The sequence below is a fragment of the Mesoplodon mirus genome (genome assembly GCF_964341445.2).
Source record: "Mesoplodon mirus genome assembly, chromosome: 14".
NCBI lineage: Eukaryota > Metazoa > Chordata > Mammalia > Artiodactyla > Ziphiidae > Mesoplodon > Mesoplodon mirus.
Genome location: NC_138990.1, coordinates 14,176,811 through 14,194,284, shown reverse-complemented (window position 1 = coordinate 14,194,284; position 17,474 = coordinate 14,176,811). Strand labels below are relative to the sequence as shown.

The following is a 17,474-nucleotide window of genomic DNA, read 5'->3' as shown; positions in this document are numbered from 1 at the left end:
GTTCCCATCTGATTTTCTTAAGAAATTAGAATATAGAAATACTGTTTAAATTAATATTTTGTTGTTTTACATATTTTATACTTGTGGGGGCCAGACTTTATAAACTGATTTGTTAGTTCAAGTTTTTATCTGAAAGGCATCTGTGTCAAGGAGAAAATCATTTTAAGACCTAGTTTCTTTAGCATTTTAATACGTTTGTGCAAGCCGAGAGTTTGTCAGAGACTTTGTTAAAAGAAAAAAGGTGATCATTAAGCTTGAAATTCCTTTTTTCCTCCACCCTAGTGAGTCTTTTTGTTTGTTATGTTTGTTTGGTTTATCTATTTTTTTTTTTTTTTAGGGGATAGCACATTTAAAGCATAAAGAATTTTTCCTTGATTTCTTAACTCTGGGAGGACCTTTAAGTCTCCATTCAGAATTTAAGGAATACATAGTGTTCACTTTAAAACAATTCATTGAGAAATCGTTGCTTGTATCAGTTTGCTTGGGCTGCCATAACAAAGTCTCACACACTGCGGGGCTTAGACAACAGAAATCTATTTTCTCACAATTCTGGAGGCAGGAAGTGAAGGATCAAGGTGTTGTCTGGCAGGCCTGTGTCTTTGGCTCCTAAATGATTGTCTTCTGTGTCTTCACACCATCTTCCTTCCTTGCGTGTCTGTGTGCAAATCTCCTCTTATGAGGGCACCAGTCATACGGGATTAGGGTTCACCTAATGACCTCCTTTTAGTTTAATTACCTCTTCAGAGGCTCCATCTCTGAAATACAGGCACACTTAGAGGTGCTGGGAGTTAAGCCTTCAACATATGAAGTTTCAGGGAACACAGGCCAGCCCATAACTCCTGTTTTAGGGGTTCTGTCCTTAGACTGTTGCCTTCTCTAGAGCTTTCTTCTATGGTTTACTGTCCCCCACGCCCCAATACTACTCATCTTCGAAAGTCATATTTATATTATTAGCTTATCAAAATCTCAGACTTGAACATTTACGCCGAATGCACAGAACCGCCATGGTTCTGGTTCAGCTGTTGCCCTTTCCCCTTCACACAATGCGACTCCACCTGGTCTGAGGCTGCAAAGCCACAGCAGGACGACAGTGACAAACCTCACCTGTGCAGTACCCTTACTTTCTAATGCCCTGGGGACATTCAGCCAAAGTAGCTCTTGACCTTCTGAGCAGGTGAGAGGGGGCAAAGGAGGTCAACAGATGCCCTTGAGACACACCCATGACCTTGGCTGCCATTGGCTGGCTCGTGACTGGAGTCCGCAGGTCTGGGTCCCCTGCCCTAAGCCCTGCTCAGTTTTGCCGCCTGGGTCGTGATCCTATTTGTAAATTAAATGAGCCCAGGACTCATCTAGTTTGAAAAAAGGAATCCATCCGAGTCATAGATTTTATTAGAGTTCCATGGATGTGGCAAGAAGGCGCCCGTGAACTCATGGCTTAGCAGACTTCCCCCGTATTTTATCTTTTACAAAACAGCGATGTCAATTTAAATACCGTTACCAGGGCAAACACATCTCTAGGGAAGACAGCCAATCAGATTTGTTGGCTTTTAGGGATCGCAGGTTATCTTTTATAGGAGATAGCGGTTATTTCTGATGTCTGGGTGTCCAAAGACTCCTTTGTTTAACCAACACTTTCAAAGACAGTTTTAATAACAGAAAGCCAAACAGAATTTCATGCTTCACGATGGTCCCCCCTCAGTCTGAGAGATCGCTAGCTCTGTGAACATGCTCGCTTTCCCCCTTGATCGGCAGTTATGGGCAGATGTGGTTTCCAAGGCTAAGCACTGGGATTCTATTAGTGTCAAAAGTGTTAGACTTAAATCTAGTGTTAAAGTGAGAAACATGAAACTTACAGATGTGGAAAGAAAAGGGCTGCATAGAATTATTAACAAAGAATATGGAGAATAATATGTCTACAACAAGGCTTGGTACACAATGGTCCAGAGGCTAAATATGGCCACTGCCTGTTTTTCTAAAGTTTTACTGGAACACAGCCATGCTTATTCATCTGTGTATTGTTTATGGCTGCTTTCATGCTATCATGGCAGAACTGAATAGTTGAAATGGAGACCATATTGTCCACAAAACCTAACTCTCTGGCCCTTTACATTAAAAGTTTGCTGAGCCCTGATCTCCAACATAAAGTACCAGATGGATACAAATTCCTTCTTGACACAAAATTACCATGCTTTTGATTCTCTTTGTCCTTTCTTGTTCTATAGAATCTTCTGGATTAAAAGATGTGAGCCCTGTGATAGTGATGGATTCTCCGTTGGTTGAGGTTACTTGATGGCTGATGTTTTGGCTGGATTCTTGTCAGTAGGTCCCCCCAAACCCTATTTGTGGTTGTCACGTCAGTGTCTCCCTACCTTCTGATGGTGGAGCTCACGTAGCCCAGGTCCTGGATCCAAGTTATCACATCATCTAATTCTCTAAGTCTGCCCTTCCCCCTCAGCGGGTGCTACACGTCTTGGCTATTAAGACATGTCTGTGCATTTTGCTTCTAACTCTAAAGACCCAGGAACTAAGATATCCTAAGACATATAAGAGTGCTTTTCACCCAACTTGATGGACTCATGTTCTTTCACGTTCTTAGGACCATCTGACTCTTCAGGAAAATAACAATGTGAATGTTTAATGTCACTCAGGGTTTTGTCTGATTCAGGCTCCTCACTCAGATGAAGGCACACTTCTGACAAGGCTGAGGCTTTCTCTTTGCCTGGGTGTCTGTTGATGGCAGTTCCCCATCATCCTTCTTGCATAAACCACTATGGTGGCACCTGTAGAACCATGATACGTTGTTTACTTCTGAAAACTCGAAATGGAGACCTACTCATTTCCAGGCCTCTAAATGAGAAGCATTCTAGGATTTAAAAACTCCACCCTGGGACTTCCCTGGTGGCGCAGTGATTAAGAATCTGCCTGCCAATGCAGGGGACACAGGTTTGATCCCTGGTCCGGGAAGATCCCACATGCCGTGGAGCAATTAAGCCCGTGAGCCACAACTACTGAGCCCGCGTGCCACAACTACTGAGCCCACGAGCCATAACTACTGAAGCCCATGTGCCAAGAGCCTGTGCTCCGTGACAAGAGAAGCCACCACAATAAGCCTGCACAGCACAACGAAGCGTAGCCCCCGCTCTGTGCAACTAGAGAAAGCCCGTGCAGCAGTGAAGACACAAGGCAGCCAAAAATAAATAAATAAATAAATAAATAACCCAACAACTCTGCCTTCAAAAAAAAAAAATGCCCAAAAAACTCCACCCCAGTCTTTAACAGCTGTCTCAGCTATACCTGATCTGTATCTGCAATTTATTACACAAATTTTTTTAAAGTTTGCAAAGCATTCAACTTGGTTTTCAAAGGAGCAGCAACACTGTATGTACAATCTGATTTCATCCATTGATGTGATTGATATTTCTTTAAGTTGTATGTAACAGGAGGTTTACGCATAAACAGATTTGAGAACCAGCCCAGTGGACTTGTGGTCAGCATCCTGGTGAGGGAGAGGCGCATGGGGTGTTGGAGAAGAGCCTGCTGGCTCCGGGCATTCAGCAGGTCAAGAGCATCACCTCCGCAGTTGGGTGGGTCCAGGCTGGTCAAGAAAGTGCCCACTGTACTTTGGTCTGGGGTGATGGGCCAACTTGTTATGGAGGCTGTTGTTTTGAGTGAGTCCCTGAGAAGGGGCAGAGAGGGAGGGTAGGCAGAGAAGAACATAGGGGTTCAAGGGGAAGGGTATAGATTATGCCTACCTTGGAGGCTTTGTGAGAAGGAAGGGGAGGTTGGGTTGAGCCTGGAAAGGTAGGTCAGGCAGACATTGAAAGCAGTGATGGCTGAGTGGGGTGGAAGGCAGGGAGTGAGGCAGTGGTGTCTGTGAACTAGCAAAGTCCCATGCTTGGGTTGGCTGCCTTGGGCTGGTTCAGGGTCTGAGTGAGGACAAGCAGAAGGCTGTGCCACTCACTGGCCCCTTGGCCTTGGGCCTTCATCCTTTGAGGCTTCATATCTTCACCTGTGAAACGCAGATCCGAGAGTCTGTGCTGGCTTTGTTTCACCCGTTGAACCTTAGTGTCCCAGCAGCCATGTATTTGGGGGTCCTTTTTTCATTGCAGACAAAATGAACTTTCTACGCTTGGCTGACCTCCTCAACATCCAGGTGGTCACCATCAACATCAAGAGACACCCGCTGGAAGCCTGGGTGCCTCGGGTATACCAGTCGTCCCCAAGCCTCTTGGTTCAGAAGATGGTTCGTCACAGGCAAGTGAGACCGGGCCGGTTTTCTCCCAAATTGCTTTGAAAATAGAGGAATCTGTTAATGCTGCCTGGACTGAACGTGTTTCATCACTGAAGCTATAAATCATTCCCCTGCTCACTGCTTCTGGTTTCTTGGGAAGGCATGGAAACGGTTCTGCTATGTTTAACCTTAGCCAGAGGACAGGTTTCTAGATTATGCTTCCTTCTTCCGTGTTTTTTTTTTTTTTTTTTTTTTTTTAATACTCAAGGGCCACAGACTGGCTGTGCTTTCTGAGCCAGGGAAGCTGGCCACTCTCTGATTTCAGGAAGTTCCTGCCCCATCAGAGTCATTAGGAAGTTGATGTCAAGTATGGCATTTTGTAAAGTATCTGGTAAGTAGACATGAGCTAGAGCTACTGGAATGACCGTTAAGAATGCCAATTAATCCTTTTATTCCCAAGTAGATGGACTCCGGAAGAGTGCTTTATCCCGGTTGGAGAGTTTTTGTTTACTATGTGTGGCCTGGAACACCCCTATCAGCAGAGGCTCCCCTCTTGCCTTCTTTGAATTTAATGTTTCATAAAAGTGAATGGTTCACTTGGGAGATTGGGATTGACGTATATACACTGATGTGTATAAAATGGATGACTAATAAGGACCTGCTGAATAAAAAATAAAATAAAATAAAATTCCAAAATTCAAACAAAAAAAAAAGTGAATGGTACAGAAGTCCTTGAAAGTAGCCCAGCCTATGATGTAGGTAAATATCCCTTTTAGCTCCCATATTTTATATTTACAAAGGCCCTTTAGGTAGAGGCTCCTTTCCATTCATCTCTATATTGAACTACTGTTGTGTTTCACACAGTGGATGTTTGTGTATCCACATGAGGCATCCAGGGCTGGGACCTAGAGTCTGCAGCTTCCCCAGGACAATAGGGTAGGAGCCCCCGCTCCCCCGCTTCCCATGGCCATGCCCAGGGTTCACCCAGGATTCTCTGGAGCACAGAGCACAGATGCCTGTGAGGGGCAGCCTGCTCTGTAATTGAAAAGTTGAGTCAGACCCCAACTGTCATATTTTTTTCACCCCTTTTCACCCCAGACTTGGTGAGAAAGTGGGGTATGTCAGTCCCCTGGAAGACTTGTGTGCAATAGGAGTAAAGAGTTTTTCAGAAGCTCTCTGAGTTAAGGATGTTAATTTTCCAGGGTCAAGTAGTCAAGGTGTAATGGTCCTGGGCTAAGCCCTAAACCTTCTCCTCGCCCCCTGATTCTTCCCAGCCTTTCATCTGATCCAGGTACTGTGCCCAAAAGGCAAACCTGGGAAAACTAGGCCTCTGTTCTTCCCCCTCACTCTGTCTTCATTTTCTCCTTGGTGGGAAAGGCTATACCAGTGTACCAGTGTCAGTGAGCGGCAGGTGAATTTCAGAGCCCTGACCATGGTGGAACCTTTCCTTCCATGTTGAGTGAGTATGTGTGTGTGTGTGTTGGCGGGATGGGGGGTGGTGAGTATCTCACATTCATCACACTGACAGGAAACACAGTAGTTCCTGTAGGGCTCTGAACCTGCTTTTTTTTTTTTTTTTTACTGAAATGTATGATAACAGAATCTTTTCTTTTTTATCTCCTGGCAGGATTTTTGTCTGGGTTTATGATGTCATCATTCTAATAAATGCCATATTCATTGCTTTGGATGAGAAAAACCCCTTAATTTCCTATGCAGAATGGCTTTTCCTTTCTCTCTATATTATTGAAATTCTTCTGAAATTGTACACGTACGAACCCAGAGCCTATTTTGGAAGGAAACAGTTCTGGAACTGGTGAGTCTGTGTGTTTTGGGGAGGGGGCCGTGGGTGAAGAGAGGGGCTTTCTGTCACACTTTGGGGAATAAAGTTGTGGAGTGTTTCAAGCTCCATCTGCCTAGTTTTTTTTTTTTTTTTTTGCGGTACACGGGCCTCTCACTGTTGTGGCCTCTCCCATTGCGGATCACAGGCTCTGGACGCGCAGGCTCAGCAGCCGTGGCTCACGGGCCCAGCCGCTCTGTGGCATGTGGGATCCTCCCGGACCGGGGCGTGAACCCGTGTCCCCAGCATCGGCAGGCGGACTCTCAACCACTGCGCCACCAGGGAAGCCCCATCTGCCTAGTTTTGAGGCTTCTTTTTTTTTAATATATAAATTTATTTATTTATTTATTTATTTTTGGCTGTGTTGGGTCTTCGTTGCTGCGTGCGGGCTTTCTCTAGCCGTGGCAAGCAGGGACTACTCTTTGTTGCGGTGCGTGGGCTTCTCATTGCAGTGGCTTTCCTTGTTGCGGAGCATGGGCTCTAGACACGCAGGCTTCAGTAGTTGTGGCACGTGGGCTCAGTAGTTGTGGCTCGTGAGCTCTAGAGCGCAGGCTCAGTAGTTGTGGCGCACAGGCTCAGTTGCTCCGCGGCATGTGGGATCTTTCCGGACCAGGGCTGGAACCAGTGTCCCCTGCATTGGCAGGCGGATTCTTAACCACTGCGCCACCAGGGAAGCCCGAGGCTTCTTATAATGAAGTCTTGAGGGCAGGGGAACATCTGGTTGTCAAAGCTGTTATTTAGGATGTCATTTTGAATGACTGGCTAAAATTAGAATCACAGGTCACGGCATCTTGGATTTGGAGAGGATCTTAGAATGTCGCACCCAATGAGACAATTCCTTCCATGGTTGCCCGACCCACTTCCTACTCTTGTTATCGGAAAACTTGGCCTGCATGGCTAGACGATGAGGACCCTTAGCAAGCTCTTTCCCGGGCTGGATGTTTCTCCTGTGACCTTCTCTGCTCTAGGCTCTGTACCTCCCGGTCTTAAACCATCACCCACATGCTGCAAACCGTCTTGAGTACCACTGCATGTCAGCCATCACGGGCAGCGCACAGCTCAGCAGGGTTGGATGTCTGTGGTCACCACTCCCAGTGCCAAGAAACTCACTCAGGTGTGCGTGTGGCCAGGTGGCCAGTGTTGTCCAAGGCAGTGGCACTGTTGTGAGAAAGAAAAGTCACGGCATGATGAATTGCCCCTTTAATTAAAAAGTTGCAGGGAATTCCCTGGCAGTTCAGCAGTTAGGACTCTGTGCTTTCACTGTCAAGTGTGTGGGTTCAATCCCTGGTAGGGGAACTAAGATACCCCAAGCCGCATGGCATGGCCAGATAAAAAAAAAAAAAATAAATAAATAAAGTTGCAATGCATTTAGTAAGATGAATACCGAGAAAGATTACACTATGTGTTCTGAAAATGTGTCAAAGTATTCTTGCAAGTATATAGTTATGTTGGAAGACAGAGTGATATGAATTAGCTGATTCCTACAAATTTCCTTGGATGGTTCATTGGAGCAGCCAGTAAATGATCAAACACAGTGCTTCTTGCTTTGTACCTGCTGTCCTAAAAATTATGGAAATCAATCTGAGGGCTGGATCATTGCTTTGCCTAAGAGATTGGATTCAGAGTTTTCTCAGGATTCATTGTATCCTGAGCTTGACAGGCCTTTCCCTTGATTCCTCACGGACGTTGCTTCTCCACCAAATCTTAGGTTTGATACGCTGATCATCGTTGCAGCCCTGGTGGCCACCGTGACCAACACCACCATTCAGTCAGGTCAGTGTCACCGGCTCTCAGCTTTCCAGCCTCCCGGGAGCGTGTGTTCAATCAGTAAACTTTGTAGAGCATCCATGGTGTACCATTAGGGTGTTTGGGACGAGGCAGTGGGGACACAGGAGAATTAGTAAAACTATTCTGCTTTCTGGAGAGGGATGGTAGCTTTGTTTGTGTCTGGCTGTTTGGTAGAGATTTCATTTGTAGGTATCACCACTCCAAGCACTCACCGGGTCATCTCTCCAAACTGCCCTTGGTCTCAGGGCTCATCCTTGACCCTCTGCCCATATTGGCCCCCAACCCAGGGTCCAGCTGTAGCAGGAACTCTTCATCAGCCTCTGCCCACCACCCTCTCCTTTCTCCCCTCCTCTGGCTCCTCTACATGTGCCTCCACTGCCCTGCGCACTCCTTCCTGTAGATGGCAGAGGGATTATTAGAGATAGAGCAGCTTCTTAACATGACTATGAAATGAATGCTGGGGGGAGGAACGACTTGCTGAAATGTGTTCTGTAGAACGGGATCCACAGTCAGTTCTGGATTATGGTCTGAAGTCTGTTCCTACACTCATGCTTCTTAGTTTTAGGGCTGGAGGGGATGCTCAGCTTGGTGCTGATTTGCTGGGGGAGTTACTGATTGAAGGCAGTCCTCACTTCCTCACTGCTCAGAGCCCTCACCCTGTTCTTGAAGTGAAGTGCATAGTTCCCCAGGACCCACAGAGTCTCAGACCTCACTGCATAAAAGGGACAAGCCAGAGGCGCTCCGAAACCAGAATGTTAGATGGTTGTGTTCTTTTTCCAGCGAGAAAATACAACAGTCAGCAGATACTGGATATTGTCTTGATTTTGAGAATACTCCGGCTCTTACGGATCATTGTCAGCATTCAGAGGTAAAGAAGACGGGAATAAAGAAACAGACCTACTAGAGAATGGACTTGAGGATATGGGGAGGGGGAAGGGTAAGCTGGGACAAAGTGAGAGAGTGGCATGGACATATATACACTACCAAATGTAAAACAGATAGCTAGTGGGAAGCAGCCACATAGCACAGGGAGATCAGCTCGGTGCTTTGTGACCACCTAGAGGGGTGGGATAAGGAGGGTGGGAGGGAGGGAGATGCAAGAGGGAGGAGATATGGGAACATATGTATATGTATAACTGATTCACTTTGTTATAAAGCAGAAACTAACACACCGTTGTAAAGCAATTATACTCCAATAAAGGTGCAAAAAACAAAACAAAACAAAACAAAAAACAAAAAAAAGATGAAGCCATGGGAAACAGCTGCACCCGGGCAGTTCCCCATATTGGGGCTTGACAGAAACCCTGCCTGGGAACTATAAACACGCCCAGCTGTGAACACAGGCTATAACTTGTATAGAGGACCTGGGTTCCCTGGGGGCGGTGGGGAGGGGCAGGGAGCCCGAGAAGGTGGTGAAGAGCCCTCTGAGGGCAGGGATCCTGTCCGTCACTTTCAACCCTGTGACGTGGTCCCTCAACTGTGCCTGCAGCCTGGTGACTGGACAGTGGTCATGATGGCAGCTAATGCTAACGGAGTGTGCTAGCCATTGTCTTGTGAAATCCCTCCAACAACCCTTGATGTAGGGGCTTTAATGATCTTTAGTTCCTGGGTGATGACAATGAAGCTCAGAGAGGTTAAGTAGTTCCCCCAGTGGTGCACAGCTAGAAAGAGGCAGAACTAGGATGCAAACCTAGGAGTCTGATCCCTAAACCTGGAAACACCCACCCTGCTTTGGATAGGCCAGCTTCCTTTCATGGAGTGTGTGGGGTGCCTCCATCTGAGGACTGGCATGCTCCCCCGCAAAATAAGTAGGGGAGCAGGCCGGGTCAGATAAGTCTCCAGGTCAGCTTTAATACAGGCTGAATTTTTTTTTTTTTTTGGGCGATACGCGGGCCTCTCACTGTTGTGGCCTCTCCCGTCGTGGAGCACAGGCTCCGGACGCGCAGGCTCAGCAGCCATGGTTCACGGGCCCAGCCGCTCCGCGGCATGTGGGATCTTCCCGGACCGGAGCACGAACCCGCGTCCCCTGCATCGGCAGGCGGACTCTCAACCACTGCACCACCAGGGAAGCCCCCAGGCTGAATTTCTGATGAAGAAAAAGGTTGGGGGAAGCAAGCAGATGAGGGTGGATGGTTTTTCAGCCTCAATACCCACCTGTGTCCTACTAGTGAAACTCTCTGTGATTACCTTTCTTAGGTTTTTACCAACGGTCTTGCTTTGTTTTGCTTTGGGGGAAACTCAAGTTAACTCCCCACTCAGTTCAGTAGATGGACTGCTGCTGACCAAATTGTAAAGGCGGATTCCTGTCAGCATTTACAGCACAGATCCAAGACTGGGAGGAGGGACATTAAACCAAACAGGCTGGTGTGGTGTCACTTTTACTTACATCTTCCCTTTGCCTTGTGTCCGAAACTTTGTTTCATCCCAGATTCCGGGTGATCGTGACCACCTTAATTAACATCGGCCCCACCATGCTGGCGTTTGGAGGCCTGGTCTTGGTGAGCGTTCTATTCCTTTTCTACGTGAAGCAAGCGTTAAGATGTTCATTCTTAGCAGGTCTCTGTGAGCCTTATTTTAAGTGAGGGAAAGAAAGAGAGATGAAGTCAATGAGATTCAAGGGGTTTCTAGGAGCTATTTTTAGAAATATCCAGTGTGTAGAAACATGGGGCATATAGCCATCCAGGTACACTGGCTGCTGTAATAAACCCAACCTCAGTGGGTTCATCTCGTCAAAGTTTGTTTCTCACCCACGGTCCAGGGGGGTATTCCTAGCCAGCAGGTGGGTCTCAGGGGTGTAGCCTCCTTCCAGAGCATGGCTCTGCCCCCCGGCCTCAGATCCTTCTTTGTTCTGCTCAGAAGAAAGCCCACCTGCTCCTCCAGAAGCCCAGTGGTAAAAACGTGGCCACGCAAGGCTGTGAGGGGACTGGGCCCCCCACCCAGGAGTGATTCCATGCTATGGATGAGGAAGCTTGAATATCGGTGGACACCCTGCTACAGGGTACTTATTTTCTGTTCTGTGAAAGTGGTAAAACAAAACAAAACAGAACAATTCAATTAGTACAGAAGAATGAAAGGTGGACTGCAGGTCACGCATTCTCATCCACCACATGCCTCTTTCCCAGAGGCAGCCATTATTAAGAGTTTCTCGTTACGCTTCCTAAACATTTCCATCCATACAACAGGCATGTCATTTCCATAGGTGTATGTATCCAGTTTATTGCTGTGTCAAATGGGATCATCTGTACCAAATACTGCACCACTGTTTTCTATCCAATGTCTTTCCAATGTCTTTGTCACATGTCCTGGAGGACACATGCACCCATGTGAGTTCTGCTCTGATGAAAAGTGTCCCACTGAGGGGAGACTCCAGAACATGGCTGATCAGCCCCTCCACCGGCCGACCACTAGAGATTTCACTCCTTTGCCATCACAGATGATGGGGTGAAGCCCATCTTGTGTGTGTCTTTGCTTTCGTGAGTGTTTCTGTAGGGTACATTCCTAGCAGTGGAAGTGCTAGGTCACAAGGTAAATGTGTCCACAGTTTGGATCAGTGGTGGCGAATTGCCTTTCAAAAGATGTGCTCCCTGTGTATTCCAAATGCCAGTGTATGCGGCATCTGTTTCTCTGCACCCCTCACAGCGGGGTTTATGAAACATTTCCATACTCTGCAATCTGATGGGTGAGAAAATGGCACTGTGTCCCTTTGACGTGCATTTCTTTCTTTTTTTTTTAATTTTTTTTTGCGGTACGCGGGCCTCTCACTGTTGTGGCCTCTCCCGTTGCGGAGCACAGGCTCCAGATGCGCAGGCTCAGTGACCATGGCTCACGGGCCCAGCTGCTCCGCGGCATGTGGGATCTTCCCGGACCGGGGCACGAACCTGCGTCCCCTGCATCGGCAGGCGGACTCTCAACCACTGTGCCACCAGGGCAGCCCCTGACGTGCATTTCTTTAGTTATTCCAGAGGCTGAGTGTGTTTTCCATGTTCTTTGGGCCACTTATGCTTATCTTTTTTATAAGCAGCTTAATTCATATCCTTGGTCTATTTTTCTATTAGTTGTATTTTTTTATATGATTTGAAAGAGCATTTTGCCAATCGAGGAAATAGGCCCTTGGTATGTTGTATACAGAGTAGTTATTTTTTCTCATCCATCACTTGTTTGTTTTTGTTTTTCCTAAATAAAGGTTTTCTGTTGTATTTTTTCGGCTGTCTGAAAGTTTAAATTAATTACGTAGTCATACTTGTTGATGTTTTATTTTACAGTTTCTAGTTTTATATCATGCTTATAAGGCTTTTCTCTGCTTGATTTTTTTTCTAGCTCCTTTATAGTTTGGTTTTTACATTTAACTCTTTGATACCTTTGGAATTTATTTTGATATAAGAAACGAGGTAAACGGGACTTCCCTGGCAGTCCAGTGGTTAAGACTCCATGCTTCCACTGCGAGGGGCATGGGTTTGATCCCTGGTCGGGGCACTAAGATCCTATATGCCGTGTGGCACAGCCAAAAAAATCCAAAAAAAACAAAAAACAACAAAAAAGATGAGGTAAAGATCCAAATCTATTATTTTTTTCCCTAGAGGCCTAACTATTGATATTATTTATTGAGTATTTAACCCACTAACTTGCTAACAGCATCATTTTGTCTTTGTAAATGGAGACCACAGCAGAGGTCAAGGTGTGGTCCAGCTGGCCGTGCCCCCTGTCCCTGATCAGCCCAGTGGCCAGTGGGCTGACCCTTCCCACCCTGTTTCTGATGCTGCTGGAACTTGTGGCCATGGGGAAAGCCATCCCCAGAATGAGGGCAGCAGCCCTTCCTCCTGGCCATTGTCGCAGGCTGACCCGTGTCCACGTCCTCCTGCCTCCCCTCATCCCACCTGCCCACTCGTGACCGGTGCCGCCCACCCTAGGTGGTCTACTACGTGTTTGCCATCATCGGGATGGAAGTGTTCCACGGCAAAGTCCACTTCTTTGACCCCAGTTCCACCAGTCCTGATGCCCTGGTGTGTGGGAACCCAGCCTTAAAAGACTCAGCGTTTGCCCGAGGCAGATACTGCAGGAACAATTTCAATGACTTGGCTGCCTCTCTCATCCTGCTGACCGAGCTCACTGTGGTTAACCAGTGGCACGATATCCTTTCCGAGGAGGCGGGTGTGGCAGGGGGTGCTGAGGGCACCTTCCGGGAGGATTAGGTCTTGGCTCCTTGAAGGCTTGGTTCCTTAGCTTCGCACTCCTCGCAGATGGCTTTGCCCTCGTGACTCACCAGGCGGCAAAGCTGTATTTCATCAGCTTCCACGTCGTGGTCGTCATCCTCATTGTTAAGTGAGTTTGCTCCTGCTGGGTGGGCTGTTCCATATCCCCCCTCTCAGATCTACAGCTGCTGCTCGCACCTCCCTCCTCCCTGGCTCCACCCTTGAGTACATTGTGGGTGGGTCCCATCTCCCCCGCTAGACGCTAAGGCACCAGAAGGGAGGCATCTTCCTTTTGTTCACATCTGGGTTCTCCAGTGTCAGCCAGCCGTGCACGTCAGTATATAGTATACATCTCGTAGCCTCGCCAGTTGTGTGGGTCAGAAGGGCTCTGGGGTCCTGGCCGGTCTCCCTACCTTACCCCAGTGGGATAAATCACCTTTAGAACATCCTTGTGAATTGTGTCCACCCTTTGCTGACATCTGCACAACTCCTGGGACTCATTAGAACCTATACGAGTCAATTTCCTTGTCGTGCAGCTCTGGTCCTCACCTGTCCTTGCAGGTAGAATGGAATGTGCTGGTTAATTACTGGTTAATTTTCTTCATTGGGTCCAGTTCTGTCCTGACTTCTCTTCCGGGGAGAACTCAGTCACCGTTTGAAAGCTGCTATGACATCTCACCGCTCCAGAGGGCTTTCCTTCCTGCTTATCAATCTCTGATTCTAGCGCCCCTGTTCCTTGTGGGACCTGAATTTGAGTCCCCTTGATCCCTGTTTTCTTTTCCCCCCAGAGATGTTTTCTGGTTGTCGTATCCCTCTTAGAGCCCGGGGCCCACAATTCTTGGGGTGACAGCCCAGCCCCGGGCCTTCCTTGTCACATCAGAGCTGCTTTGGCCACCATATCCTGCTGATTTTGGCTCCAGAACATCCCAGCAGAGGGAGGGGAGGGGAAGAACTGCTCAGGGCTGCTTGTCCTGCACCGTCTGAATGGAATATTCAGAGAGGAGTGCTTCTGAGTGATTCTTAGAGAGGTTTGCAGAATGCTGGGATAGGCCGAGGCAATGTGAAAAGCTGTAGGCATTTTTCAGCTAGTCCCCCAAAAGCATGCGAGTATGGTGACAGCCCTGGACTCCATCAGCATCATGTTAAGTCAGAAGTGCTGAAGGAATGGGGATACCCTACTCACAAGTTGCAGGTCAGTGTGCGTGTACGTCATGTGTATATACTGACAAAGTGTGATGCCTTGGGTCCGAGACAAAGACAGTTTATTCCTCATGGCAGAAGCTGCAGCCAGAGCAATACTTGGGGCAGCTCCCTGAGCCCTAGTCCCCACTGCACAATGAGGTGAGGGCCAGTTGGATGGGCTGCATTGCAGGAGGGGAACTCCAAAATGAGGAAACCCCGATCTGTGTAGCTGGGGAGACCTGCCCCTCCTCCCCTCTGGAAAGAGAGAGAAAAAGAGAAAGACCTTATTTTTACTCTCGAATGTAAGCAAGTCTCCGGGGAGGGCAAAATGAAGTCTTTGCTACCCTAGTGGTCGCTGGGGAGGAGACAGTAAGTAACAGTAAGCTTTACCATTGTGGAGCATATCTGGAGACACACATATCGTGTGGACCAAAAAGTTCGTTTGGGTTTTTCCATGTCACAGACCACCCGAACGAACTTTTTGGCCAGCCCAATATGTCCCTAAATTGGTTCTCAGTGCCTTTGCTCAGAGGACCTAGACTGTGCAATAACACGAGATAGTCATGGAGAATTGTCTACCAACAATTATGTGGCCTAAGCTTCCCCTTAAAATAAACTGTATTTTCGAGCTCACTTTGGCAGCACATACACTAAAACCGTACAGAGAAGATTAATGTGGCCCCTGTACAAGGATGACATGCAAATTGGTGAGGCATTCCATATTTTCGCAATATAGGGGGAGGGGATTAAGAGGTACAAACTGTTAGGTATAAAATAAGCTGCAAGGATATATTGTACAGCACCGGGAATATAACCAATATTTTACAATAACTCTAAATGGAGTAAACCTTTAAAAATTGTGAATCAAAAAACACCCCCCTCTATTTTCTTCTTAATAGTCACTGTTTAAATACGATGGAGATGAAGAATGATTTTCCGAATGAAAGCAAGTTGTGCCTGATGCTTGAGAGACATTTTGTCGTTTCTTCCCTATGTTGTGTTTTCTTTGCAAAGATGGGCGGCCTTTTTATTTGGGCTTGAGCACTCTTTGGAGCCATGATTTCCCATCACCTAGACCATGGCTGACTCGATGTAAAACCCTCTGCCTTTTACGTTTTCTCAGTATTTTCATAGCATTCATCTTGGAAGCGTTTTTTGTGGCATATTCGTTAGAAAAAAGTGAAGTGGAAACTGCCATTGAGAAGAAGATTCAAGAGCTTGGAGTCGGGGTCCAAGAGTGAGTAGCATTTCCCGACGCGGCTCATGGACTTTGGAAAAAGGATGTTCTTGGCGGGGTGGGTCCTGATCACATTTAATCCCCGAGACCCCATGGCAGCCAGCCTGGTCCTGGGTGCCAGTTCTCAGGGACCCTTGCTGGCTACATGGGTGACATGGGGCCATGGCTGGGAGGACAGAGGGGAACTCAGCTGAGGGACCAGGCTGTGTTCATAGCATCTCTTCCTCCCCGAAGGGAAGAAGTGCAGGATGGGAAGCTCATTGACAATGTGGACGCCAAGGACAGTGGCTTCAGTGGGGACGACGGAGACAACAAAAGGAAGGCCTTGAAAGGACTGTACTTTAGAATTGCATCAAAAAGTAAGTTTTAACCCAACTCGAAACTTCCTCCAATCCATCCTCTGCACAGCAGTCAGTGAGATGTTTCCAGGATGCAAATCCGACCTTCAGGGGCTTCCTGTGTCTCAAGGGCGCCTGCCGTGGCCTCTAGGGGCCACATGCGTGGTTCCCTCAATACCTCAGCCCGTCTTCCTTCCCCCGGGACCCCCCATGCCTCTGCCCTTTAGCCCTGCTGTCCCTTTACTTCTTCGGGTCCCCTGCTGCATCCTGCCACAAGGCCTTTGCACACGCTGCTTTCTCCCCTTGCTCTCACCTCACCTTGCAAAATCAAGGCTCTTCCTCCTGCAGGTCTCTGCCCAGGCAGCACTTCCTCAGGGAAGCCCTCCGGGCTCCCCGAGAAGTCAGGTGCTCCTGTGCACCTCCCCCACCCCCCATCTCTCCTTCCCTGCCTTTCAGCACCTGTCAGCTGTACATTGATCACTGAGTGACTGTCTGGTCACCATCTGTCTTCCCTGCAGACTCGAAGCTCCACATGTGCAGAGCCATGTCTTTTTTGTTCTCCATTGTATCCTCAGGGCCTCACCATGTGCCCGGGACATGCGGGCCTTAATAACTGTTTAAGTACTTTATTAATTTTCAATGAATTAACAATTGACTGAGTAAACCCAAACCTGTCTGAATCTCAGCTGGGCCTTTGGTGGGGACACCGTATGGTACACTTAGACACAGCATAGCATAGATGGCGGGTGTGTGTGTGTGTGTGTGTGTGTGTGTGTGTGTGGGCATGCCACCCCAGAGGCGGCCATCCTCCTCCATCCTTCAAGGAGGACTTCTCCTTGGTCTCCAGAGCCTGCAGGGTCTGGGGAGCTCGGTGGGGTGGGCTCAGAGACCCTCCTTCAGGAAAGCCGAGCTCTGCGGGGCTGGGTGCTCCCCTCGGACCCACACGGGCAGGTCCCATGTGCCCCTCTCCTTCCTCCCAGAGTACAAGACCGTGGATGCTTTGCTGCAGCAGATGTTTGAGTCTGAAATAGCTCCAGAGGATGAAGGCCCTTCCTTGGAGGAGATTCTCAACTTCTCACCCAGTGACATACATCCCAAGAATCCCAGTTTTGAAAACAGTGCCTGACCCTGGGCCTGTAAGGGCCACAGGCATCCACAACTGGAAACCAAGATAAGCTGTCGTCACTGTTTGCAGATGCTACCTAGAGGTTACTTTCCCAGCCCAGGTTCTCTTCTGTGTTCTGATAAGACTGTGAATCGGCCTCCCCTGCCCTGAGTGGTCGGCTCTGTGTGCTCTCCTGAGGTCGTGCTTAGGGCTGATCATAGAAGTGAGGAGAGGAAAACCCACAAGGAGACTGTGGCGAGGACTTACCGTACAAGTGTTCGTACGTGTGTAAATCCTCTCAGTGGGCATATAAAAGCTTTCATTTGTTTTTATATGATACTTTGCTACTTTATTAAATGAATACTGTGCTACTTACATAAATGAATTCAAAATATCTTAATATGCTAAAGGAACACGTTCTAGTACAGTAGCTTTTGATGCAGTGTTTATTCGAAATGGAGAAAAATATGAATGTGAAGATCAAATTCTGTCACAATTGATTCTTTTTTGGGGGAGGCTCTCAAAATTTCTTCTGTTTTATGTTTTGGTTTTTTGGCCATGAGGCAT

The 17,474-nt window shown here is 47.7% G+C and overlaps 1 protein-coding gene across 2 annotated transcripts in view; it reads left to right on the top strand.

Moving 5' to 3' along the window:
• Positions 1-17,239, top strand: part of LOC309815646 (two pore channel protein 2-like) — a 41,213-nt gene extending 23,974 nt beyond the window's left edge. For both annotated transcript variants that reach the window (XM_082642552.1, XM_082642551.1), the window contains 10 exons: positions 4,110-4,254; positions 5,859-6,044; positions 7,777-7,841; positions 8,637-8,724; positions 10,285-10,354; positions 12,764-12,975; positions 13,077-13,175; positions 15,351-15,464; positions 15,699-15,823; positions 16,783-17,239. In XM_082642552.1, the coding sequence (XP_082498678.1) occupies positions 4,110-4,254; positions 5,859-6,044; positions 7,777-7,841; positions 8,637-8,724; positions 10,285-10,354; positions 12,764-12,975; positions 13,077-13,175; positions 15,351-15,464; positions 15,699-15,823; positions 16,783-16,928 (1,250 nt within the window). In that variant the 3' untranslated portion in view covers positions 16,929-17,239. The remainder of the gene's footprint in view (positions 1-4,109; positions 4,255-5,858; positions 6,045-7,776; positions 7,842-8,636; positions 8,725-10,284; positions 10,355-12,763; positions 12,976-13,076; positions 13,176-15,350; positions 15,465-15,698; positions 15,824-16,782) is intronic.
• Positions 17,240-17,474: the final 235 nt, after the last annotated feature.